The 27,228-nt window shown below is 41.1% G+C and overlaps 1 protein-coding gene across 1 annotated transcript in view; it reads right to left on the reverse strand.

The window, feature by feature from the left end:
- Positions 1 to 10,593: 10,593 nt before the first annotated feature.
- Positions 10,594 to 27,228, reverse strand: part of TOX (thymocyte selection associated high mobility group box) — a 267,358-nt gene continuing 250,723 nt past the window's right edge. Inside the window, exons 8-9 of the mRNA XM_034762982.1 lie at positions 14,313 to 14,464; positions 10,594 to 12,794 (exon numbers count right to left, since the gene is read on the reverse strand). Coding sequence (XP_034618873.1) covers positions 12,758 to 12,794; positions 14,313 to 14,464 — 189 coding nt within the window. The 3' untranslated portion in view covers positions 10,594 to 12,757. The remainder of the gene's footprint in view (positions 12,795 to 14,312; positions 14,465 to 27,228) is intronic.

Below are 27,228 nucleotides of genomic sequence, written 5' to 3' on the forward strand. Positions count from 1 at the left end.
TCCTCATATCCCAGTCATTACCAGCTCTGGTTGCTGTGATGTGAGTCAGATCAGTGGCACAGTGGAATCCCCCTCCTGCCTATCACAGTAAATTTACTGCTTGTGGATACTAATGCTAACTCTATTCCAGTTTTTTATCTAACAGACTCGTAAGTGCATTGGGATCAAGATATCACTATAACAGTAAGTCGCAGTATGAAACAAAACATAAATTAGAAATTACTTATGAGCTGCATAATTTACGTTGATCAGCGTTTTCAAACATAGCCTTTTCATATTATAGAATATATTATAGAATGAAGCATAACTAATATGATGATAATTCACATGGCTGAATATAGTGCTACTGATAATAATAATACTCAGCAGTGGGAAACTGTCAAATGCATAGCCTCAGTTCATAGCCATTATATTCTTTCATAAGCGGTTTTATTTTATTCTTTCTAGGTTTTGCTTTAACTACTACAATATGCTTGGCACCAGTTACAAAAAAAATCCTATTTTATCTACAAATGTTATGAATTACTGCAGCAAAATCTGTCAAAATTGTATCTTATCTGTTCTACTTGGAAACTAAAACTTCTCCACCCCCACCACACCTGCTAATTCATCTTATCTAATCTGGGCTCTACCTCGATACATGATGAGCAAGAACAAGTCTACAGGTCTTTCTTCTCTGGTGCTTACATCATGGTACCAATTTGTAAGACCCCTCCCCTCAATACATTGTTAGATGTGTCTGAAGACCATATTGGGCCACATTATATGTTTCTCCTTTTCTGCTGGGCACAGAAAAGGGGGAAGGGTATTAAGGTGGCTTTAAGCATGGAGGTGACTAATTCTTAATGGGAAATTAGTTTCGTTACCTGTCATTTTTGTTTCTCATACTAATGCACCCAGTGGACTGGACATCATGCCTTGTGTAGCTTGGCACTGCTAGGAAGTCATCTCAGGCTGTACCTTTGAGGTTTAGATTCCAGCCGGTGGGCCACGGCAGCACTGTCCTGAGGAGGAAGGATAGGGCTTTTGACTTTCTCCACTAGGTCCAGTGCTGGTGGAACTTTCAGCTGTAACCCTGTAAATATAGATCTTTATCAGTGCATCCATAAATGGGAGCATCTTCTCCTTATGTTGCACATTAACTGGACTGAAGGTGGCCCTTGCTGAGGGCTAAGAAGGAAGGCTCTGTTTTGAGAACACAAGAAAATGTTCACCTTCTCTTGGAACAGAGCTGGTGCACGGCAAGTGTTTATTGGCTTGTTTGCTGATATTTTGCCTTTCGAAGGATGCTGTTACTTGTGATGCATCAGTCCAACATTGCATTCAACACATTCATTCTGCTTTTGGTTAATGCTTAAGCTCTCCTACACTTAGAAGCCTCTTTCTGGGCTTGATTCTATGTGCATTCAAATCAATGGCAAAACTCCCTTTGATTCCAGTGGTACAGGACAGGGCCTTTCTAAGAGATCAGTGTGGATTCAGACCTCTTGAACTGGATGTTTCCCTTAGGAAAAAAATTCTGATTCCTGTTGGAAAAAGTCTGAGTAATTTGAGAGAAACTCCCACTTGTCCTTCCCAGAGGAGCAAAACAGACCATGTGGGAAGATGATTATTCTAAATCTATGCAAATAATTCATATCAAATTATTGATTTGATGAATTGCGCCTCTTTTGCTATTTGGAAATTTACATCACAAGACCAGTTTTCACAATTCTTCACCACAGATTTCAGTTAATAGGTCTCAACCTGTAGCTTGTTCTTGAGAAGTTCATTGCGAGCGGTCAGTATTCAAACTATGTGCTCTTTTGAATGCTCACCCAGGTTACATGATATGTTTATGTTCTCTGGTTGGACATGCATTACTCTTAAAAGGAGTTTTCTTGTGCAAATACTCATGATTACAAATTCAAAAGCCACATATTGTTCCGTATTGACATACTTGTGTTGAACATTCCTGCTATTTTGCAGAACAGTGTGGGGAGGAAGTATGCAAGCTCACACAAAATAATTGGTTTAGCAATTTCATTGAGCTTTGGCAGAGTGTTTTTTACAACATTTAGCCAGCTTTAGATGTTCCTCTTCGAGTCCCTCTGACTCAGATATTTGTTTAACACATTATAATCTTAGATCTACGGAGAGAGAAGTGCTGTGAGCCTGAAGCCACTCACTCAGAAGAAGGCAGAGTTGGCGTCAGGGGAAATACTGCTGCAGTCCAGCAGAAGGAGTCTGAATTCAAGGATAATAAATAGCTATGGCCAGATCTTGCCCAGCTATGATGCCAGGCCTATGTATGTGATATTGATTCTTGACAAAGTATTTGAAAAATTCCTGGTAACTGTAACTGTGGTGCTGGCATCTGGTCTGGATTCCTTTAGGGGAGTAACCATGAAGCGCTATGTCCTGTAATGCTCCTGTTTGCCATGTTTACTATGTAAAATCTTCAGGGTGATATCATTACAAAACTAAACATAGGCTCAACGCTTTCTTCTCGGCCGCTGACTATGTTTGCTTTCATTTCACGTCGCTGGGCCTTGTGACGGCCTTTGCTTAGCTTTTCCTGTGGCTGTGCACTGAGATTTTTTATTTTCCATCATTGCCTTTATGCAGTGACATGGATTAGCCCCAACAGCACCACATGGGGGTTTTTACACAGCCTGATGTTCACTAATTTACAATCTCATGAGTCTCATAACAAGTAAAATAATATGACTATATACATATGAAATCAAGGTCTGACACCCTATTGTGAAATTCCTGCAACCAGTATACTCATTAATGGAAATCCCCTTATTGCATGGAGAGTTCTGTAAAGAGGTTTCTGTTTACATATGCTCAAGTTCGCAGCACATTCAACAGAATCATACAGAGAAAAGGGGCCTTGCTTGTTCCTTTGCTCCTGTTCATTCCCAATCCAGCCACATTGCTTTACTCTGGGGGGAGGGACAGCAATTTTTGATTTATGTTTTTAACCTTTTTAAATTAGATTTAGCCGTCAGCATCGTACATCCTGGACCCAGTGTCCAGCCCAAGTAAGGGCCTGGGATGCTGGGTGTCTCCATAGGAATCCTCTCTCTCCAAGCCTCAGAGTGGCTCAACTGCCTTCATGTGACAGCCATTTCTTTCCAATGGCTGAAGTAGTCCTCTGGCCTTTTCCCTGGCTCAACTCTGCCTTGCCTCCAGCCAGCTCCCGGAACAATACCAGAAGATCCCACAGAGCTGGAACAACCTCTGTGCTGCCTCCTCAAAGCCAAACTTGCACATCACACAGCCACATGGGTTTCAGGGCCAGAGCAGCATCCATGACTCCAGAGATGGGCTGGATTTGCCCGTCAGAGCTATTAGGGGTTTCCAGCACTGCGTGCTCTCCTGCTTTCACACACTAAACATATTCGCCAAAGTAATGCCATCAGGCCAGAAAAGCAAGAGAAAGGGCTTGCATCATTATGTTTGACAGAGCATATCTGCTACCAGGGCTGGCTGCCGGCACCAGCGCAGCAAGCTGGTGCTTGGGGTGGTGAATGGAAAGGGGCAGCACGTCTGGGTCTTCGGCGGCAATTCAGTGGCGGATCCCTTGGTCCCTCTCGGAGGGAAGGACCTGCCTCTGAATTGCCACCGAAGAATGAAGCAGCGCAGTAGAGTGACGCCAAAGTACTGCCGATCACGGCTTTTTTTTTTTTTTTTTTTTTTTCGCCGCTTGTGGGGGCAAAAACGCTGGTGCCGGCCCTGCCTGCTACTTATGCAGAAATTGAAATGATCATAACTAACCTCATGGAAAATTGCACACACACGAAGGTTGTGTGAAAAGATACATGCATCAAATGTATAAAGTAATTTTAACACACTTTTGTGACATAAATTCCCTTTAAGAGGACTCATCAGCCACATTCTGGTAGGAGCACTTATTTGATGACAGGAATGACGATGATTAAAGTATTAGACACTAGCAAAACTTTCCCACTTCTGCAAAAAATGTTAAATCCAAGCCCTGAGGCAAAAACATTAAAAATAGGCATTTTTTTGTATGAAACCATTTGTACAAATGAAACTAATAGGTTTTAGCTAAACCATCTGTTGGTGGAGAGGCATTAAAATGTGAAGTCACGTATGGAAGCCTCAGAGACTGCTTTTGACTGCTAAACATTAAAAACAGAAAATCCTGTTTCTTTCCCCTCATTTATCCGTGGTTCCATACACTCACCAGAGTGCATGTTCAGGCCAATTAGCTTTGCATTGGCAACTAAGATTATCCTTGTTTGCAGTGCTGTCTTTGCATGAAGGTTTGTGCTCCCAAAAATGCAAGCCAAATTCATTTCTGGAAACTGTTCAGTGTGCTGGGGTTGGGAGGCGGGGCAGGGTTGGGGGAAGGGGGAGAAGAGCAGTTTAGGAGGGTTTTCCCCTTAAATAAACCTCCACAGGAAACTAGTACACAGAATGACACTCACTTTTGCTTTTTCTGTTCTTGTAAAACCACTCTGTGAAACCCAAAGTTAAAATAGTACGAGTTACTGTAGTACATGAGATGATTTGTGTTTAACAGGAATTAACCAACAACTACAGCATCACTTCACTTCCTGTCCTAACTGGGGGGGCAAATTCTGATATCTTTACATAAGGCCAGATAGTTACCCCATGACCTGCCTGGATTGTCTTCTGTCCAAGGTCTAGATCATGCAACCCTTCCCTGTAAAGATCGCCCTTCCTCCCACATGTGGAGGATCAGCTGCCTCCTTGGCACAATCTCCCCTTACTCCAGAAAGTGCTATGCAGGACTGATATTTGCACAAGGCACAAAGAATTTGCATCTTGCTTTCAGGTGGCAGCTCTGTTTTGGAATTGACAGCTGGGCCAGTCCTATTCAGCCAACAGGAATACCTCACTCTTCCTGGAACAAATGCACCTAATGAATCATACAGGCTTGAGAATATGTGTACTGTTTCTTTAAATCTATAGCAGGAAGCCAAGCAAAAAGTAAGTTTGGGGGAATTCTAGGCAGAAGCTCTAAGTGAAGCAACGAGCAAGAGTAGATCCAGTGTTGTCAACACCCATGATTTAGTTTTGAGTTCAATGAGATTTGATGTTTAATTTAAAGTCCAAGCACCGGGGGACAAGTGATTACCTGAGAATCACAGTTTCCATTTTTTTTCTTTTAAAGTGACACTTCTAGCCCTCAGAGTTGCAGAGAAAAGCTTGAAAATGTCATTTGATTGCATCTTAAAGATTAAAAAAACCAGGAGGCAAAGAAATAGACCCACCCATTTATTTTTTTTTTAAATCTCATGATTTTAAGTCAATCTCATGATTTTTCGGGGTGGGGTCTGACTCAGATTTTTGAACGTTTGGGGTTGGCGATGCTCTACCACTGTTTGTTTCTTTCTTTTTTCTTAATAAAGTTTTTTAAGATGAAGAGAAGACGTGTAGCCTAGTGACTAAAGTAGGGGACCTCGGAACTCTTGGATTCTGACCAAGTCTGCCACTAAATTGCTCTGTGACCTTTTGCCCTAAACACTGCAGTGCTCTCAGTTTATCCTTCATCCTCAGGGTGCTGTAAAGCTTAGCTCCTTAATATTTAATGGCTTACAGATCTTTGAACCAAAGGAGCTATTGAAATATCAAGTACCACTGTGCTAATTATACTGTTGAATACCCTTTGTTTATTTTTGAATGTATGTTGGAACGTCACATTCATATTTAAACAGTGATCAAATAGGAATCAGGAAAAAAAATTGCTCCATTAAGAAGTGGGGCATAGCCACCTAAATTCCCCTAATATAAGTATTGCATTCACAGGAGTATTACAGACTTTGCAAAGACACAAACTGCCGACTTTGTTGCTAGTGTAACTAACAAAAAGGTCAGAAGTTTGTGTCTTTGCAAAGTCTGTAATACCCCTGTTGCTTTGCAGATTTGGCATGTAACTAATATGTAAATGAACATATCTTGGCTGTTACAATTTTTTCCCCTCAGGAACAGACAGAAGAATGGTCCACTTTAATTCTACTGGCACCGGGCAGCTCAGAAAATTCTGATTCTTGCAACCAAAATATGTAAGAACCAACTATTAACAAAAGTTTATTTTTAAAAATTGGAGCCATTTATTGTTGGGATATTGGGGAAACCTGTTTAAAACACCATCTAAAACACAATAATTGGTGACCTCATAGCTTTATAGATTTTAAGACCATGCAGGAACATTACAATAATTGTATCTGACCTGCTGCAGCATTCTGGCCATCGGATTTCACCCAGTAATTCAATCATTGAGCCCAATATCTTGGGGCTGAACTAGAGCAGATCTCTTAGAAAGGCATCCAGTCTTGATTTAAAGACTCCACATGGTAGAGAATCTATCACAGCCCATGATAAGCTCTTCCAATAGCTAATTTCCCTTAGAATTAAAAAATTGCATTTTATGTCCAGTTTGAAATGTTCTGATTTCAACCTCCACGCATGTTGTTGTGAACCCTTTGGCTCTGCCTGCTGTGGGCATACCATATCTACTGGCCATAGCTATCCTAACTAGTCTTCTGGCTGGCAGCCTGGAAAATGCTAGCGTTCCAAGGGTTACTGGATTACAATTGTTCTTTGCATACAAAATTCACATCTGTTCTGACAACTTATTTCAGCCTGATGCAACTTGAAAAGGTCGAGATTAATCCCAGCAAATCAGAGTTCTATTGGAAAGGCCAAATCAACTTTAATTGTAACACATTGGTATTGATATTGGCATTTAGCTGCAGTAGAATAGTATTCATTCCATTGGCCTTATTTGTTTGATTCTGAGCTATCAGTTATCGTCAATAACAAACGCTAAACTGCCTTTTCAGTGACATCAAAAAAACCCAAAAACCTATATTTTTCCTTTTACAGCTTTCCACTGACCCAAGATATACTATGTGTATGTTTTACGACTTTTGTTTATCTGCAGGCTGGGAAAGAATTGTAGATGAAAACCTTGGCTCATTTTATAAAGATTAATGGTGTTGTCTATACTTCTGCACATCATACTACTGTGTTGTCTTTATCCATGATGGCCCACAGTGCATGTGCAAAAGCCTGAAGAAGCATTAATTTTGGAATTGTGTCTCTTATAAACCTTTGATCAAGGATTCTGACAGTTTTAAAAACTCTTTGCATATAACAGTTGCAACCTGTGGTTTGTCTGTGTTCATGAGATGACTAACAGCATTACCCACTCTCTACATGTGGGCCATGTTCTTCTAGCACCTTTCTAACCACCTACTGGCTTCCGGTATCTGTTATCAGCTCAGCCATCAGCCATAAACTGACATTTCAGCTTTCAGAACCCAAAAAAGTGACAGGAGGGGCAAAAGAGACAGAGAGCGAGAGAGAAAAGGAGAGACTCATTTGGCAATACTGTGCTTTTGCTATTTGGCCTGGAGAAAGCTACTCAAAGTAGTATAAGATTGTTTAGTAACAGCTGGCAAGCACCCGGGTGTGAGCCTGATTTTCAGATATGACAGGCACTTACAGGAATGTTGCCAGATACAGCTGTTTAAAGACTTAATAAACAGCAAGTCAATACTAATCTTTGCCAAATTAATCTTTTCCTTGACAGCCCATCAGAGCAATTATGCTCGGGCTCATTGTAAACACACAACTGTCAGTGTGCGAGGCTCCGATCTGCAGTATACTGTAGATTTGTGCACAGAGCCTTTTTTCAGAACAGGAAGCTTTTTTTTCCTATTTTATTTTTCTAACTACCTATGTTTTTCCTTGCATTGGATCAGCGGGAATGAAATTTGCCTTATAAAGTGTCTTTCCCAGCAAACCCTTAATAGAATGTGAAATGTTGACAGTTGTAGGATCCATGTGGCTGTACATTTACAAGTAGGTTTCTTTAAGTAGGCAGTTACCATGACAGATTCTGAAATGTTCCAAGTCATCCTTCTCACTTGTCCCCTCATCCTGGCCAGGTCTGTTTTCAATGACAACTTATTGCCTTTTACAAGTCATCAGAAGAGAAATGGTTGTTAATTTGCTTTAATGGAAGAAATGATCTCTGTCAGTGTCAGTTATTTTGATATCAAAGTTGGATGCCTTTGCCATGTTTGCATTATTTATCTTAGTTGTATTTTTGTAATTGATAGGTTGGTTTTGCTCCTGTATTCTTTACCTGTCACTTGGCTCTACACATGTGACTTAGCTGAGCTGAATCTATGGAGTAAGAACTACATATGAGTTGTGATTTGTTGTGCTGCTGGATAATAGCAAACCAAAGCAAACATGACTTTGGAAAGGATTGCAAATTCTGTAATACAGGAGTGTTGATACAAAGAAAGGGCTCCATCCTTTGAGGTACTGAGTGCATCCTTTGAGGTGCTGAGAGCCCTCCCCTCCCACTAACTTCAGGGACTCAGCAGCGTGAGGGATATGAGTTTTATGTTTTCTTCTATTGCCAGAAGAATCAAAGAGACTAAATAAATCAAATACTTAGCTTGGTGTGTGTGTGTGTGTGTCAGCCACCTCACTGGCATTGTCCCCCTGTTCCCTCAGAGCATGTGAAGGGCACTCCATGGGGTTGGGATATGTATGGGAGGGATGAGTATTAAGCAGATAGGGCCAGGTAGTTGGTAGCCCAGCGCTGGATAGGGGCTGGTTGATGTGCATTGTCCCCTCACCAGCTCTGCAGCGATTCTGTAGGAAAGATAAGCATGGTGCTGTTTTACCTTCCCAGTGAAGGCCCCTTCTGTTGGAGTCAGCAAATGGGATGTGGGGGTTGCTCTGGGGCATGGATACACAAAGCCCTACTGTAGATGGCCCTGGCCCCTTATGCATCCAGCCAGACCTGCTGGCTTTGGAAAAATGAGGGGAGAGAAACTCTACAGTGGGTTCCTCACAGTGTTTCCCTCTCCTCCCATGGGATTTACTGTGGGAGGTATCAATCAGGCCCATTATTTGTTAAAACCCCCATTGATTTCAATGAGAGCAGGACTGGGACCCTAGTGGGTAGTGTGTCTCCAGGATGTATTGGGCAATTGCAAGTGGTGAATTCCAAAGGTTTCCTTCTGGTAGCTCTTCCATACCTTGGGGACAATCAGATGGAGCTCATGTGTTACTATCGTCCTGGCCAGGTCTGTTTTCAATGACAATTTATTGCCTTTTACAAGTCATCAGAATGGAAATGGTTGTTAATTTGCTTTAATGGAAGAAATGATCTCCGTCAGTGTCTGTTATTTTGATATCAAAGTTGGATGCCTTTGCCATGTTTGCATTATTTATCTTAGTTGTATTTTTTTAATTGATAGGTTGTTTTTTATTCCTGTATTCTTCACCTATCACTTGGCTCTGCACATGTGCCTTAGCTGAGCATTCTTGAGCTGGAGGAAAGGTTGCAACACCATAGACTTCCATGGAATTTCACCTGCTGCCAGGGCTGATTTTGACCCTGGGCCTCCATCTTCTGGATGCCTGCTGTTGACCCTTTATATCTGCTAACATGCAGTTGAAAAAAGTATCAGGTAACTCTTTGCAGATAGTAACCAGACATTGCTTCTTCTGAGATCAGCCATGAAAAGCTGCCATTGCAGCTTCAATGCTAGATCTTCATCTGGAACTAAGGCCGGATGGGCACAGGGATCTTACATCGATCCAGTTTGTTCACTCCAAGTGCAGTGATTTAACTATATTGAATTGAAGTGCATCGACACAGCTTTGTTATGTTGGTTTAAGGTATGTTCATTGCTAATCATTGCATCCACGCAGTTCTGTGCTCCTTCAAATTAACTGCTCAGTGTTTTGAGCAGATTTCCCATATTGCAATGTTCTACCACTCAGCTCTATGATTTGTGATTTTTCTTGTGGTGCATTGTGGGATGGACATCTATCAGAAACTATAAGAATTCTGGCCCTGAGAGTTCATACTAACAAACTCCCATGATTCCTCTCCTGGCATCCACTAATATATGTTCAGTCCCAGGTCTTCTCCACATGGGACGAACATATAGCTCTCCAAAGAGAGCAATCAAGGCCAGAACTTTTAAAGATGTCCACTTGAAGGCTTGTGGGGCATGGCTGCTATAATAGGTATGTGAACTCCCTATTACCTGGTACTGAAAAAAGGCACTCGGCTGCCTGCCAGCATTTAAACCAAGAAGTGACATCTGGTCAAAATGACCCTGGAGCAGTGGAGGGCACACAAGGACAGGTTGACCTGCATGTGAAGTGATGCGACATGGGAAAGTAGCAGAATAGTTAGGAGTGTGTCCACATGAACCTTAAAATGAACACACTCATGACACAATGGATTCACTCCTGTTCCTAGGACGATTACTTATTGCAACCTAAGAGGCCAAATAAATTGGTTTAAAAACAGGTTGCATGTGGACTCAAGGCATTTCAAGGTGAACGCCATGTAGACAAGATAAACACTGCTGCTCTTTCTGAAGGCCAGGGCCTCCCACAGTTGCAGGCACAGAATTCCCATTGAAGTCAATGTGAACTAGTAATGTTCTTGAAGTTAAACATGGGCTTAACTGCTTTGTTGGATTGGGGCCAGAGTGCTCAGCATGTTGTAGGTTCAAGCTCTTAAAGACTAAGACCAAGTAGCGGTGATTTCATACAGAATAAGTATTTTATTCATGATGTATTTTTATTTACATTAATTTTTGCTTGTATTTTGAATTCTGCTTGGATATTGTAATTAACAACTTTTATACCTTTTCTGCACAGCTGCTCTAAAAAGATTAAGGTAACACAGATCTTTCCCATACAAGAAAAAATCTGCCTGTCATAGTTATAGCTGACTTTTCCCGTCCCAATAATTATCTTCTCATTTTAGAACTGTTGAGAATGGAAAATGTAGTTTATTATAATATAATAAATAGAAGACATTGGGTAATTAGCAGTGCTGGTATATTTCTAAAGTACTAAACAGACAAACAATAAACTGTGAACTTAATCACGAGTTCTTATACAGTTTCAAGACAGGAAAATTAGAGCTCTCAGCTACAGTCATTTGAGTAATCACATCTGATCTGCATTATTTATTAGTTATTACATGCTCAAGTGATTCAGGTTGTACATTGCCTAAAATCATTCCAAAACAAGCATACTGTACCTTTTGTTTTTTAAAAATGTTGACTGGATTACACAATATATATTGAATCAGAACTGTTATTTTTATTTCACATAGGAAATACAAATCAGTGGTATTCATCATCAATTGGACAGGCATCCCAGTTGACATCCCCCAGTAATATGTTTTCCTAGCTATCCCTGATTTAAAACCTTGAGAATGTTCTATTTTGGCTTTCTTACTCTTTATCCTACTGCCTTGTTACTCACCTCACATTTTAGTAAGTATTTGCGATACCCTCTTCAAGCTCAGAGCAAAGTCACTCATCTCTTATTACAAGACCTATTGCCTTCATGATAAAATGGCTGAAGCATGTTTGTTAACTTTTCCAGTTTATTTATTTTTATTTCATTTGACTGATTAACCAAAACTGATTGAGCTCCAAGAGGCAGCATTTAACAGACGGTGCCTTTCGGTTTATTTAGCCTTGTTGGCTTATGAGTTCATTTTGGGCAACTCCCTGTTACAATGCATTAAGAAGGGAAGTACTTAAAATATCTTTTTTTTTTTTTCCATTTTCCACCAGCCAAAGAAATGCAGAAATAAATGTTGGGTACTTTCATCTTCTGCCAGAAAATGCAGGTTTGGCTTGATTCATGTCATTGAAAAACTAAATAAAATATTCACATCAGTTGTGAATAATTTTTTGCCAGCAAAAGTTAACGCAAAGAAACCTCTTTAAAATGCTAACAAATTTACTTACAAACACCTATATTTATTATTTCATAAATAGGCGCAACAGGTTCCATTAAAAAAAGATTAAATACAGACACAGTATGAAGAAACAATAATACATAGCCATATGTAAAGGTTATAATTTAGCTGTCTCCAATCTGTTTCTGCATCTAATAAAATATCAGGTAAGCATTTGGCAGTTTTATACATAAAAGGACTTAAATGATGTTTACTAACCATTACACGTAAAGTGATTTTTTAAAAAAAAGCATTTTTAGGCAGTATAAAATAAATGTGTTTGTGCTCTTTCCCAAGACTAGTTTTTTTCACCCTTTTATCTATTTAATGAGACAAAGCCAATATTTTTAATTAACACCATTTGGGAATACTATTTTTTCCAAATACTTTGAAAATATAGAACTATTAGTCAGTTGTTTAAAAATGAAGTAAAAATATGAATGTTTGCCAATTTAACCCCTATTGTGAGCCAGTTTCAATTACAATTAGCTACAAAAACATTCACATTTTATACTCTAGGAGAGTGTAACATAGATGCTATTTACAAACTTGCTATGACTGCTACATCAAGCCATTTAAAAAGTCTTTAGTAGTTTCATATAAACACCCATTATGAAAACCAATGGAAAATCCAGGACTTTTATCTACAGTTGCTAAGGCAGTTACTAGCGCAGCACTTCACAGCAAAAACCAACATAAAATCTGAGTAGTCCAATTTTCCTTCAGGAAAGAAGAAAAGCAATGTCCGTTAAAGGATCTCTGAGAAAAAAAATAAAATAAAATAAAAAAAGAAAGAAAGAAGCAAGACTATTTTTTCCAGAGTGGGTGACCCACAAGCTCAAATAGTCCTAAGTGCTTAGCAACTTGTATTTTCTAATAAAATGCAGAACTGCCTTGACTGCATAAAGCAATCCGTGATGAAAAGACTTCCCTGCAATCCTCAACGGAAAGGAGAGGTTTTCCAGATTTTCAGGTAAGGTACAGTGCTTTGTCCCTCTGCATGCCCCTGTTCAAAAAGAAATAGAGCAAACACTTTTTAAACCTGTCAAATTTTTATTAGTTCTACCACCCCTCAAGAAAGAAACTTGTCATATTTCGGGCGTCACTAGTTTGCGTCTCCCACTGAAGTACTGGTTGCACTGCTCTAACAAAAATAATAAAAATACTAACCATAATTTGTACCTCCATAGCATGACTGGAGAATCACCAAGTGCACTACCTATGTGACTGAAATAACCTCCCAGCACCCAGCGAGGTAGGGAAATGTTTTGATCCCCATTTTTCAGATAAGGCAACTGAGGTGCAGAAAGATGAAGTGATTTGCTCAAGATGACACAGGAAGGTTGCGGAAGAGGCAAGCACAGAACTATTGTTTCCTGGCTCCCACGGGGGGCCTTCAGCCAAGGTTCTCTCTGTACATAGATCTCCACCTTCTTGTACAGGGGTGTGTATGATGTGAAGAGGGGCTGTAAGCAGCCTCTGCAGTGGGGAGGCATGCCAGAGGCTGAGAAGGGCCAGGCTAGTGGTCTGAGTATATTAGGCACAGTAACTACCTGCTGAAGACTGACTGGGAATCCATACAAAAGGTAAGACAGCTATTAGCAACATTCCTCCTTGAATTGCCTCCCCCCCACACACATGTCGGGGATTCCTGGAGTAGCCTGAGGAGTCTGTCATCATGGCTCCATTGGAGTTGTGCTGCATGGGATCTAGCAGAGAGGGTCTGAAGGGGCACCATGGTAGAGGTATAGTGCTTCTGTGTGGATGACACTGTGGGTATGTCTACACAGCAAAGAAAAACCTGCGTCTGTCCCGAGCCAGCTGACTTGGGCTGGGACTGTGGGGCTGTTTCATTGCTTTGTAGAGTTCCAGGTATGGGCTGGAGCCCGAGCTCTGGAACCCTCCCACCCTGCAGGGTCCTACAGCCTGAACTCCAGCCTGAGCCCAGAAGTCTACACAGCAATGAAACAGCCCTGCAGACTGAGCCCAGCGAGCCCGAGTCGGGTGACGGGTTTTTTTTGCTGTGTAGACACACCCTGTGTCTCTGTTGAATTCCCTGAGATTCATTCTTTTCTGTTCTGATACCAGGCCCATCACTATAATATCTGAGCATCATGGCACTTGTTCCACTGGGCGAAAAATTCTACCCAGTGATGGAAGAATTTGTAAGAAAATTCTATGAGGGGAGACTTGTGACATTTCCCTCTTAGCACAGCCCTGATCAAGCAGGAAGGAGTGATCTGTCCCTCCCAATCTTACCTTTTAATGATCAAATTGCAGTTCTCTGGCAAATTTAAGTTTTCCAGAAGTAAAATGCACTTATTTGAGAGCAATCTTTAACTGTATGTGTTAAGCACTTGCTTTCATACAGTAATTCAACTACTGAATAAACACAGCACCAATACAGATGCCCTTCTAAAAAAAATCAGTAGAGAAACCGGCAACAGAGCTATTTCCCACCCCCTGCCAAACATTTGTGTCATAAAGGTTGCTCAACACCAGGTGGCATTCATTGGCTGCTTACCCATTACTGCAGTAGTCATTATTCCAGTCCACAGTCTGTGCTGGAGGATTTCTGCACCCTGAACGAACATACTCCATTGCTTGGGTAACAACTTGTGCAGCTGTAGATGTAGGGTTGATGATATTCTGATAATCAGGCTGAAGAGTAAATCCCTGTAAGAAAAAGGAAGCCAATACAATGTACAATAAACAAAGCAGTAGTTTAGGTGCAAAAATCTTTTAAAAGTAGCATGTGCAGAACAAAATATCAGAGTCCTTTTCCTTGTATTTATACTCTGAATTGGCAAACTTAAAACAGGCAGAAAACTTGTGTGGGTATTTTTTATTTTTTAAAAACCTTTCCTTGATTTTGGAAACAAACAAACAAAACAAAACAAAACACACCAAATTGTTAGATAACACACAGTTATAGTATGGAACTAAGAGCCATGGAACAGAAACAATTTAAAGCTAAGAGGACAACTCAATCAACTCGGGGGAAAATAAAGTCTGTTTGCTTCTTAGAGCTTGCATTTTGATTAAAGTAAGGATACACTAGTAGTTAATTCCCAGAATATGCAACAGAATCTTTTTGAAGGATGCAGGCAGCAGGTGGCTGAATGTTTTATTAGACTACACCTATTCACATATTGTTCTCTAAACCCTTTTTCTTCGTTCAGTCACAAAGGGACCATCTGCTTCTTCTTTTATTTGTACTTCTTTCTCAACTAAACAAAAATTCAACCAAAGCTTTTTAACAGTTGGGCAACTAATGTAGTGAAAGCTGTTTGAAACCAAGGAGAAGAGAAAACAAACGGAGAATGGAAAGAAATGTATTTTTTTTTAAATGAAATATTTAGTAATTGAAAAGAGATAAAGGTTTTTGGCATATTCTTTCAATATAGTAGCGTGTTTAAATGCTGTCTTTCAAAACTAGCAGAGTTGTTAGAATTTCAAGGGCATCAGGTATTGATTTACTATACCCAGTTTATCCTAAATAAACATAAAGAATGTTTCTATAAAGTTAGAAATACTTCATAGTTTAGAACATATGAATGCAGTATGAAACCAGCCAGTGGTTGCTGGAAAAAAATGGAGACCAAACTCAGTGCTGGGGCAAGCAGGTATAATTCCCTTTGAAGTCAGTAGAAGGTGCAATGCTAAAGCAAAGGCTGAATTGGTCTAAAATATTTAGTTTGAAAATCCACTCTTTCTGGCCAGAGTTCATGTATGGCACGCCTGTGACTAAATGCATGACTTTTCAGTTGTATTTGTTAGTTTAAGTGGTTTGTATGTGGTTGCTTTATATACACTTTGTAGTAGGAGAGGCTGCTAGGGAGATTTATTTCCTGTTTCTGGTTTAATAACTGAGCCATGTTGTTTTTTTCAAAAAGAAAGAAAGAAAGAAAAATTGTAGCTTCTGTTAGGCCCCTAGGAATGAGCCTCCTTTAAAAACAAAATGAACAAAATGTCACTTCCCTCCTCTAATCACTCCACTGGCCCCCATTTTTCACTGCATTATATTCAAGTTTCTTAGTCTTATCTTCAAAGCCTTTTAGACCTCTGTCCCCCCCACACTTATCTGCTGTTATGACTTATCATGTCCACCAATCACTCTATTAAAAATGCTAGCCTTGATCACCAACTTATCCACTTCTCCTACAACCTTCTTCAGACCTTCTTCCACACTGCCTCCTATGCATAGTATCAGGGCCGGCTCTGGCTTTTTTGCCTGGGGAGGCAAAAAAGCCTCCCGCCAACCCCCCCCCCCCGCTGGGGAGCGCGGCAGGGGAGGGCGCCGAGCCCGACTGTGGCCCCACTCTCCCCCACCGCCCAGAGCGCCGGGAGGAGGGCGGAAAGCCCGGCCGCGGCCCTGCTCTCCCCGACCGGCCGGAGTGCTGGGAGGAGGGCGGAGAGCCCAGCCGGGGCCCCGCTCTCCACGGGTGAGTGCCGCCCCCCTCCAGGTGCCGCCCTAAGCACATGCTTGGAGGGCTGGTGCCTGGAGCTGGCCCTGCATAGTATGCCCTTCAAGAATTGATTCATAAGGTCAGTACCCTTTTCTCTTTCAAATCCTTCCAGAAGACCCACTTCTTCTGTGAGGAGTGCCTGCAAGAAACTGGCCAACTAATGGTGGATAGGTTGAGGGATAATGGGGTATAGCTGATGTGTAACATATATACGGTTGTGTACAAAAGATATACACATTTTTGTTGTTACTCTCTCACCCTCGCTATGTAAATTGCTTGTCTTCTTAGGCCCTGATCCTTCAAGCCAAACTGTATGGGCCAACCCCCATTGCATTGTGGAGTCTTAGGCTGAAAGTTCTTCAGCTGTATGGACTTTGTCTTCCTGGATGTGAATTGTGTTAACCTAGTTGAGGCACTACTGGAATACAAATAATGCTTCATAATAACAAACAATAAGTGAGTTACATTCTGTGCTCTTTAATTGAGCAAAACTCCTATTGACTCTGATCAGAGTTTTGCTTGATTGAAGATCATAGAATTGGGTCTTGTAATATTATCATCATAATTTGTATATAATACACTAGTCTTGGGGCCATTTCTAATTCAGTCGCAAGAGGAAACTATATAAAAGAGCATATTCTCAGGCATTTAGAATTACCTTTGTACCTTGGAGGTACATCCTCCTTAGTGATCTATTACCAGTCTTTATGAAGCAAACATATACACAGGACCATCTGATAGTGTTGGTAGCTCTAGCCACCTGTTTTAGAGAAGCACGGAGCTGAACAGGCATAGAGAATCAAATATACTTTCTGTCTAAGACAGATGGTTCCTCAAGGTCAGAGGGAGAGAACAACAGTACAACACTGTAAACACTTTGGCTAGACTAAGGATGAATAAACATCTTCAGAGTGGAAGGATGTTCTGTGGTGAAGGCACTGGCCTGGTACTGATTGGGCTCCAATTCCAGGCTCTGCCCCAGAGTTCCTATGTGACCTTGGACAAGTCACTTTGGCTCCAGTTCAGCAAAGTTTGTGCACATGAATAGTCTGACACAGTTGGTACTATTTGTGCTGAAATGTAAGCATATGCTTAAGTGCTTTGTTAGATCAGAGCCTTAATCCTGCTACGCCTCAGTTCTCCCATCTGTAAAACAGGGGTAATAATTCTTCTTTTTCTGCAACCTTTGTCTGTCATGTCTATGCCAGGCTTCATTGAAGTTATCTACTCTCCTCAAATTAACTCCTCTCACGTCAGCCTATCTCAGGTGAGAGTGCTCACAACAAACAACCCCAAAGATGCTCAAACAACACTCAAGCTGCAGAGTGTTTGGATTACAGCACAGAGTCTCCAATGCATTTCTACCCTCAGCATCAGCAGCCCTTGAGCTTTGACCCACATCCCCTGATGGGTCAGCTAGCTCGAGTTTAACTGGAGCTAGAGAATTTTGTGTGTGGATGAGAGCTGGGTTATGGGCCCCACTTGAGTTATACCTCAAGCTAACACTGCAGTGAAGACATGCCTTCAAATTGTAAGCTCTTCGGGGGCAGGACTGTCTCTTACTCTGTATGTACAGCACCTGGCAAAATGGGGCACTGATCTTGGTTAAGGCTTTGTAGGGCTACTATAATACAAATGATAATTTACATTGTTGAGCACATATACACCAAAACAAAAGATAATTTAAGAATTCCAGAACTACTCAAAATAGAGGGCTAATAAATGATGATCATATCCAAAATGTAAACAATCAATATTTCAGCCTTTTCATGAATCCTGGAAGTATATATCTGCATAACATAGGAAGACAGCCCCATATTAGGCCTGTAGTAAATATTTGTGCATTATTTGTGTAAGTCCTTAACACACAATGATGAAATAAAAAGTGTTCAGAAAATGAGTGCTTAGAGGTCTAATTAAACAATGCTGAATGTTTTGCATTGTAATGCTCAAGAGAAAATCACCAACTGTTTTGCAACATGCCTAGAATTTTAAATTTCATTTTCCTGTGCCAGATTGAAATAAAAATAGGGAACTTGATAAAGATTAATTTGGTGTCAGAAGGGACATTTGCTCTTTAATTAGATTTCTGTAGCCCTAGCTGTTTTGTTGCGCCACGATAGCAAGTCCTAAAAAGCCTGCAGCAGAACTAAACAGTGATCCTCATCTCCACACTTTACTGGGAACTAATTTCATTTCCTGCCTGTCTGGAGAGGTATTTTCAACAGGCATCAATGTTTTTGTCTTCACAACTGATTTATTCATCAATCTCAATGTGATTTTTTTAAACCTTTAAATTACATCCAAATCCTAAAGCATCTGTTTATTACACAAGGAAATTGAAAATCTGTCTGTGTGATATCATACAAAGATTTTTCCTTAAGGTTATAAAGGAAGTTGACAGATATTAATGATTTTTTTTCTCTTGACCTCATTCGAAGACATAGTGTAACAAAAAGGGGAAGAAATCTGGACAAATACAGCAGGCCCATGAGTTTATTTTATAAAATATGTAGTAGAAAAAATGAGACTATTATTTCTGGCAGGCTAGGCAATCACATTGCAGTATACATTTATTTTCTTTAAAAAACCAACAACCAAAGGTATACGGAAATGAGCCGTTATTTAAAAAAAACCCCAGAGTGTACATTAATCTTCTGCCTTTTTTCGATATACACTATACGGATTCCTGCATCCATGGGCATCAGACATTAAGAGCCTTGTTTTAGCTGCCCCTGCATGTGTACAAAGGTGGGACAGAGGTAATAAAGAGCCTTCCTCCACTTTGTGCCCCACTGCAGGGCCAGTCACCATCAGAAGGCAAAGGAAGAAAGCAGGTGCTGTGCGTGGACTAATTCCAGTAGCAATGCTAGGCTAGCCTTCCAGTGAGGTCAAGGAGTGGCTGGGAGACAACGAGACCATGTCCCCATCCTTCTCCGCACAAGCCGTCAGAGTTCAGTAAGTTTGAGAGTGGGGAGTTAACAGGAGGGAGCACCAATGTTTGTAGAGGCAACATGTGTTTCCCCTGAACCCCAGAGGAATTTTGGTTGATTCAGCCAGAATTCTTCACAATGCCCAAGTGAAGCCAATGGCTTAAAGCTGATATCTGATCCACAGGACACAAGTAATTTTATTGATCATAGGCCAAATGTTGCCCTCCCTAAATCAGTGAAAAATCCTATTAGCTTCATTGGGAGTTTTATCTGTGTATAAAGACTGCCGAATTCGCTCCAGCAGGCCAAATTCTATCCTTAGAACTGACTGTCTCAGAGCAGATGCTGATATTAAGTAATACTGTATGCAAAGGTGTCTTCCACAGGTAAATTACATTTTACCACAAATCACCATGCTCCAATTAATGCAGCTCTGATTCTAGAAACCTCTAGTGCTCTCAGAAAGCAAAAAAACATGTGAACTTTAGGAGATAGGGTCGGGTCACATAGAGCCAAAAGATGAAATACTGCATATACTACTCTCCCAAAAAACAATTTAAATCCTGCTTGAGTAATGCAAATCATAACGGACCCCTCATTCTTTTTAAAAAATGTGCATCTACTAGGGAGCTATGTAGATGTATGTCTGCACCAGTTGTAATAATAATAAAATTATAAAAAGCCTTTATGATCATGCATAGGTGCTGAATCCGTGGGTGCTCCGTGGCTGGAGCACCCATGGAAAAAAATAGTGGGTGCTCAGCACCCACCGGCAGTCCCATGGATCAGCCCCTCCCCTTCCACCTCTACTGGCTACCAGTGGGCCGGCCGATTAGCACCTCCCTCTCCCTCCAAGTGCCTTCTGCTCACCGTAATCAGCTGTTCAGCAGTTTGCAGGAGATGCTGGAGGGGAGGGAGAGGAGCAGGGGCAGGAAGAGGTGGGGGAGGGGGTGGAACAAGGTGGGGCAGGGGTGGGAAAAGGTGGGGCAGGGAGGATGGGAGCAGGAAGAGGTGGGGTGGAGTGGAGATTTTGGGGAAGGGTGGAACGGGAGTGGGGCCTGGGGTGGAGTGGGGCTCGAGCACCCCCCAGGAACTGGGGAAGTCAGTGCTTCTGTGATCATGATATGATAGTGATAAACCAGCACTGTTTCTGTAAAAGGAAAATCATGCCTCTCTAATCTACTAGAATTCTTTGAGTATGTCAACAGCTGATAAAGGAGAATCTGTTAAATAATGTATTTGTACTTTGAATAAACCTTTGACAAAGTTCCTCACCAGAAAGTATAAGGAAACTCTGGCAAGAAGTCATGGGGTGAGAAGTAAAGCACGGTCAAAGAACAAAAGTTAAGAGTAGGAATAAATGGTCAATTTCCAGAGAGCAAAAGGTTATCAAAGGAGCACCTCCAGGATCTGCACTATGATTAGTGTTGTTTAATATATTTATTAATAATCTGGAAAAAAGGAGTGAAGTATGAGGTGGTCTACTTTGCAGATGACAACAATTATTTAGGTTAGTCAAGACTAGAGAAGACTGTGAAGAATTTCTAAGAGATCTATCAGTGCTTGATGTACAGGCAATGTGGTAATAGATGAAATGCACTTTGACCTATGCAAGTTACAAGACATTAGAAGGGATCATTTGAATTACTGGTACATATTAATGGGTTCTAAATTAACTACAACCACTCAGGAAAAAAAGCTGACCATCCGTATGGACAGTTTAATGTAAACACATGTTTACAGTTTCAGATTACATTCAGGCTAAAGTTTGATGCCAAATACATGTGAGGCTTCCCTCACATGTATTTGTACAGTTTAATGTAAACACATGTATTTGTACAGTTTAATATAAACACACGTTCACTGTGCAGTGTTGAGTTGTTTCTGCTTTCTGGCTACTGGTGGCAGTGTTGTGGTGAATAAATGTTAGGATGTATAAAGACTGGGATAGAAAATACTGAAAATATTATAGTCATTCTGTACATCGATGGAATGGTCTCACCTGGACTACTGTGTTCAGTTCTAGTCACCCCATCTCAACTATGATATAGCAGAAATAGAAGGGCTTTAGGGAAGCACAATGAAAATAATCAGGGGCAATAAAAGAGCTCTATATGAGGAGAAACTGAAAAGGCTGGGACTGTTTAGTTCAGACTGGAGATGAATAAGAGGAGGTATAACAATAATGGACGCTATACAGGAGTTAATTCAGGCAGTCCTATTCACTCGCTAGAATGAGAAACCCTTTAATGAAACTCAAATACAACCAGTTAAAAATTGATAATGGATTTTGTTTTTTCCAATAGTGTAAAACTAACCTATGGAACTCTTTTGTACAAGATATCATTGCAACTAAGAGTTTAGAATAAATACATAAATAAAAAGCAGATATTTTTGTATGGATAATGAGAGCACGCACAGTTGTATTAGGTAGGATAAAAACATTAAGCATATCAACTTTCAATGTTTCACGTCAAAAGCCAGCCACTAATTCTAGGGCGTTAGGAAAATACTTTCCTGATGGGCAGGTAATTCCACAATATTCCACTGTGAGGTTACTCTCAAGTTCCTTGGAAGCATCTATTACTAGTGATTGTCAGAGACAAGATAGTGGACTGGATACCACTGGTCTGATCTGGTATGGCAATCCTTATGTTTTTAGTACAGCTACAGATCTACAATTCTTAATGATACATTTATTTTTAAACAATTTTATTCTTTTAAATTAATTTAAAATTATTTTAAAAGAATAAAATTTGTAAATTAATTACGTAATTAAACTAAATTTAACATTCTGTACGACAAGTTGTCTATCTGTTCTTAAAAATATACTTAAACATATAAATGAATGTTAAACAAACATTACAAAATAAAGTCCATTGAATAGACTTTGCAGAGTCTCAGGCAGTTTGTAGCCTTCAAATACAAAATGGCACCATAAGATGTATGTACTCCATCCCACACATGCTTCATGATATTTAGAGGGGAAATGTAGCCATTTTCCTAAGATCAGCAGCACAGCCTTTCAACAGCTAATAAGTACCTGTCACCATGAATGAAACTCAGAAACCTCTCAGAAAATGCACATTAGGAATCAGGCCTGCAGAGCTAGTCTCTAGGCAACCCACAACAGCAGTTTGGCCTGCAGCTGGTTGCCTGATTGGCTACACCACCACATTGGCTGGAAGGGCCAGCAGACTGACTCTTAAGCCAGCAAGCTCCAGCAGCTCACTGGCTGTTCAATGCTCACACCCACCACTGTGAGGAGTGGGCTGACAGCGTGCCTTGATTCTCTTGAGACCGTCAGCATTCTTGTGCACAACACCCCAGCCATATCAGTTTTAACTAGCATTGGAATCCAGGCAAGTCCCCTAGACCCACACACACCTCTCCAATGCAGAGAAGTACCGACACTGGATGTTAGGCCTATGCTTATACTGAGGGGATCCCAGCCATCTTGTTTTGAGATGCCTGGCATAGACTTTGGCAGCGCTGAGGCTGGGAAACACTAGGCTCCCAGCCCCAAGGAGCTGGTCTGTGCTGGTTAGGTCTTCCCCTCCCCTGGTAGTCCTCAGAACCCACAAGCCATAGTCGGCAGAGCTGGACCATCAAGCCAGTTTTTGATGATGCTCCACATATGTCTACTGATTCAACTATTTGCAAGCCCCAACATTCACCAAGAGGCCCTCGTTGACTTGGGGCCTTGGGTAATTTTATGGACCTGAACTTTGCTGAGGTCCATGCAATTCCCACCATACACAAGAATTCTCCAGATCTGGTTGAAACTGCTGATGGGTCCCTTCTCTCCTTGGGAGACAAGACCTGCCAGTGATAGTTGTCACTCTCTGGGGTCATCAGGAAAGCCTCAGATTTGGGCTATTCTGGGCCCTCCATGCTCTGGAAATCGTAGGTATGCCCTGGCTTACTATCCAATACCTCCACATTTGCTGGTGGAAGGAGACACTACACTTTAGTTCTTGATATTGCCGGCTGTCCTGCCTCCCAGGATCCAAGAACTGGACTGGTACGCTCTACACGTGATAATGCAAACCTCAGAGAGCAAGGCACCAGGACCCTCAGGGCCACTCACATCTCTGTCTGCCTCAGCTGAGATCCTCCACAAATACCGTGACTCTGTTAATGTTTTTGACAAGGGAAAGGCAGACATTCTGCCCCCGCATCAGAATTATGACTCCCTCAATGACCTCCAACCTGTAGCAGAGATCCCAATAAGTCAGATATATGCCAGAACTTCAGACTCTCCCCATGTATTTGCAGGAGAACCTACAGAAGGGTTTCATCTGCCCATCCACATCTCCGGCAAGTGCCCCAATATTTTTTGCCAAGAAGATGGATGACTCATTGTGGCCTTGTATCGATTATGGGGCCTCAACAAAGTGACCATACGAAACTGCTCACTGCTCCCCCTCATAAGCAAACTCAGACTGGCTACATGCAACTCACATTTTCACTAAGTTAGACCTGCAGAGGCCTATAACCTGGTGTTTGTGTGCAAGGGAGATGAATGGAAGACTGGCTTTCATACTCAATATGGTCATTATGAATATCTGGTCATGCCGCTCAGCCCATGCAATGCTCCAGCAACTTTTCAACACTTTATGAATGATATATTTTGGGATATACTGGACCAATCTGTCATTATTTACCTTGACACCCTAATTTCTTCTGAGGGCAAAGTTCTTCAGGACCAGCACCTGGGCGGCATTCTTGAAAGACTATGCCAGAATCACCTATGTATCAAGCTGGAGAAATGTGTATCTGACTGGGACATCCTTAAATTTCTTGGGGATATTATCTCATTCAACAGACTGGCAATGGAACCCCACAAAGTGGCACCCAGCATGGAATGGGCGTGACCAAAGGATGCACAAAGAATCCAATACTTCTTGGCTTTTGTTAACTTCTACGACTGATTAAGAGAGCTTTAAACTAGGAATTGGGGGAAGATGGTTGGGAGATGTCCAGGTAATCTCCACGCAGGATTTTAACATTGAAAGGGAAGAAAATGAAGTAAGAAAGGATACAGCTGTGGGTAGGAGAATGGACATACGGAGGAAGGGTAGTGTAGATACCATTCTAATAGGTGATACTGGTGGTAGAATGTCTGGGCCTAATTGGGTAAAGAATGTGAGCGAAGCCAAACAGCAAGAATTAGGATGTTTGTACACCAATGCAAGGAGCCTAGGTAACAAAATGGAGGAACTCGAGTTACTGGTGCAGGACGTCAAACCGGATTTTATGGGGATAACAGAAACATGGTGGAATAGTAGTCTTGACTGGAGTACAGGTATTGAAGGGTATGTGCTGTTTAGGAAAGACAGAAATAAAGGCAAAGCTGGTGGAGTAGCATTGTATATCAATGAGAAAGAAATAAGAAGGGATGGAATGGATAAGACAGAGTCTGTCTGAGCAAAAATCACATTGGGGAAGAAAGCTACTAGAGCCTCCCCTGAGATAGTGTTTGGGGTGTGCTATAGACCACCAGGATCTGATTTGAATATGGATAGAGACCTTTTTAATGTTTTTTTAATGAAGTAAATACTAATGGGAATTGTGTGATCATGGGAGATTAACTTCCTAGATATAGACTGGAGGACAAGTGCTAGTAATAGTAATAGGGCTCAGATTTTCCTAGTATGCGATAGCTGATGGATTCCTTCACCAAGTAATTGCTGAACCAACAAGAGGGGATGCCATTTTAGATTTGATTTTGGTGAGTAGTGAGGACCTCATAGAAGAAATGGTTGTGGGGGACAACCTTGGTTCAAGCGATCATGAGCTAATTCAGTTTAAACTAAATGGAAGGATAAACAAAAATAGATCTGTGACTGGGTTTTTGATTTCAAAAGGGCTAATTTTAAAAAAATTAAGGAAATTAGTTAGGAAAGTGGATTGGACTGAAGGACTTGTGATCTAAAGGCAGAGGAGGCCTGGAATTACTTCAAGTCAAAGTTGCAGAAACTATCAGAAGTCTGCATCCCAAGAAAGGGAAAAAAATTCATAGGCAGGAGTTGTAGACCAAGCTGAATGAGCAAGCATCTCAGAGAGGTGATTAAGAAAAAGCAGAAAGCCTACAAGGAGTGGAAGATGGGAGTCATCAGCAAGGAAAGCTACCTTATTGAGGTCAGAACATGTAGGGATAAAGTGAGAAAAGCCAAAAGCCATGTAGAGTTGGACCTTGCAAAGGGAATTAAAACCAATAGTAAAAGGCTCTATAGCCATATAAATAAGAAGAAAACCAAGAAAGAAGAAGTGAAATCGCTAAACACGGAGGATGGAGTGGAGGTTAAGGATAATCTAGGCATGGCCCAATATCTAAACAAATATTTTGCCTCAGTCTTTAATGAGGAACTTAGGGATAATGGTAGGATGACAAATGGGAATGAGGATATGGAGGTAGATATTACCACATCCGAGGTAGAAGCCAAAGTCGAACAGCTTAATGGGACTAAATCGGGGACCCCAGATAACCTTCATCCAAGAATATTAAAGGAACTGGCACATGAAATTGCAAACCCATTAGCAAGAATTTTTAATGAATCTGTAAACTCAGGGGTTGCACCGTATGTCTGGAGAATTGCTAACATAGTTCCTATTTTTAAGAAAGGGAAAAAAAGTGATCCGAGCAACTACAGGCCTGTTAGTTTGACATTTGTAGTATGCAAGATCTTGGAAAAATTTTTGAAAGAGAAAGTAGTTAAGGACATTGAGGTCAATGGTAACTGGGACAAAATCCAACATGGTTTTACAACAGGTAGATCATGCCAAACCAACCTGATCTCCTTCTTTGAGAAGACAAAAGACTTTTTAGACAAAGGAAACGCAGTGGATCTAATTTACCTCGATTTCAGTAAAGCATTTTATATGATTCCACGTGGGGAATTATTAGCTAAATTGGAAAAGATGGGGATCAATATGAAAATTGAAAGGTGGATAAGGAACTGGTTAAAGGGGAGACTACAACAGGTTGTACTGAAAGGTGAACTGTCAGGCTGGAGGGAGGTTACTAGTCGAGTTCCTCAGAGATCAGTTTTGGGACCAATCTTATTTAATCTTTTTATTGCGGACCTTGGCACAAAAAGTGGGAATGTCCTAATAAAGTTTGCGGATGACACGAAGCTGGGAGGTATTGCCAATATAGAGAAGGACCAGGATATCATACAGGAAGATCTGGATGACCTTGTAAACTGGAAAGTAATAGGATTAAATTTAATAGTGAAAAGTGCAAGGTCATGCATTTAGGGATTAATAACAAGAATTGTGGTTATAAGCTGGGGACGCATCAGTTGGAAGTAACAGAGGAAGAGAAGGATTTCGGAGTATTGGTTGATCACAGGATGACTATTAGCCGCCAATGTGATATGGCCGTGAAAAAAGCTAATGCGGTCTTGGGATGCATCAGGCGAGGTATTTCCAGTAGAGATATGGAGGTGTTAGTACCGTTATACAAGGCACTGGTGAGACCTCATCTGGAATACTGTGTGCAGTTCTCAGAGGCGTAGCGAGCGCCCTCCGTACCCTCCAACCGGAGGGGGCCCCGCAAGGAAGGGGGCCCCTAAAAATTGCAAAAAAAATGTAAGGTATAACTAGGTAAGTGACATTTATTGACGCTATTGCACAATCCATGTCGGTTTTACTGACAAAACCGTGAAGTCATTATGAAACATCAGTTGTCTGTCGGTCAGTTTCGAATTTTAGTTGGACCCATTCAAAGAATGTGTATTTGCGTTCATAATGGCGGTCGGTGGATAAATGTTATTAATTTAGTTGTTTAATTTTTTATCGTTTGAAACGATTTGTTTCCAATGCAGAAGCATGCTTTGTGATGTCTAAGAGAACGTATAAGAGCGGAGCTAGTAAACGAAAGGCAGCAAAAGATGCCGAGAAGGAACTTGAGAAAATTCCAAAGTTGTCAACGTATTTTGCGCTGCAATTCAACGTACAGGTACAGGCACATGAAACGGACAGCGCTAGCAGCGACGAATCGTATCCAGAAGTACCCAGAAGTGCTTCAAGT

This window comes from Trachemys scripta, chromosome 2 (assembly GCF_013100865.1).
Source record: "Trachemys scripta elegans isolate TJP31775 chromosome 2, CAS_Tse_1.0, whole genome shotgun sequence".
Classification (NCBI taxonomy): Eukaryota; Metazoa; Chordata; order Testudines; family Emydidae; genus Trachemys; species Trachemys scripta.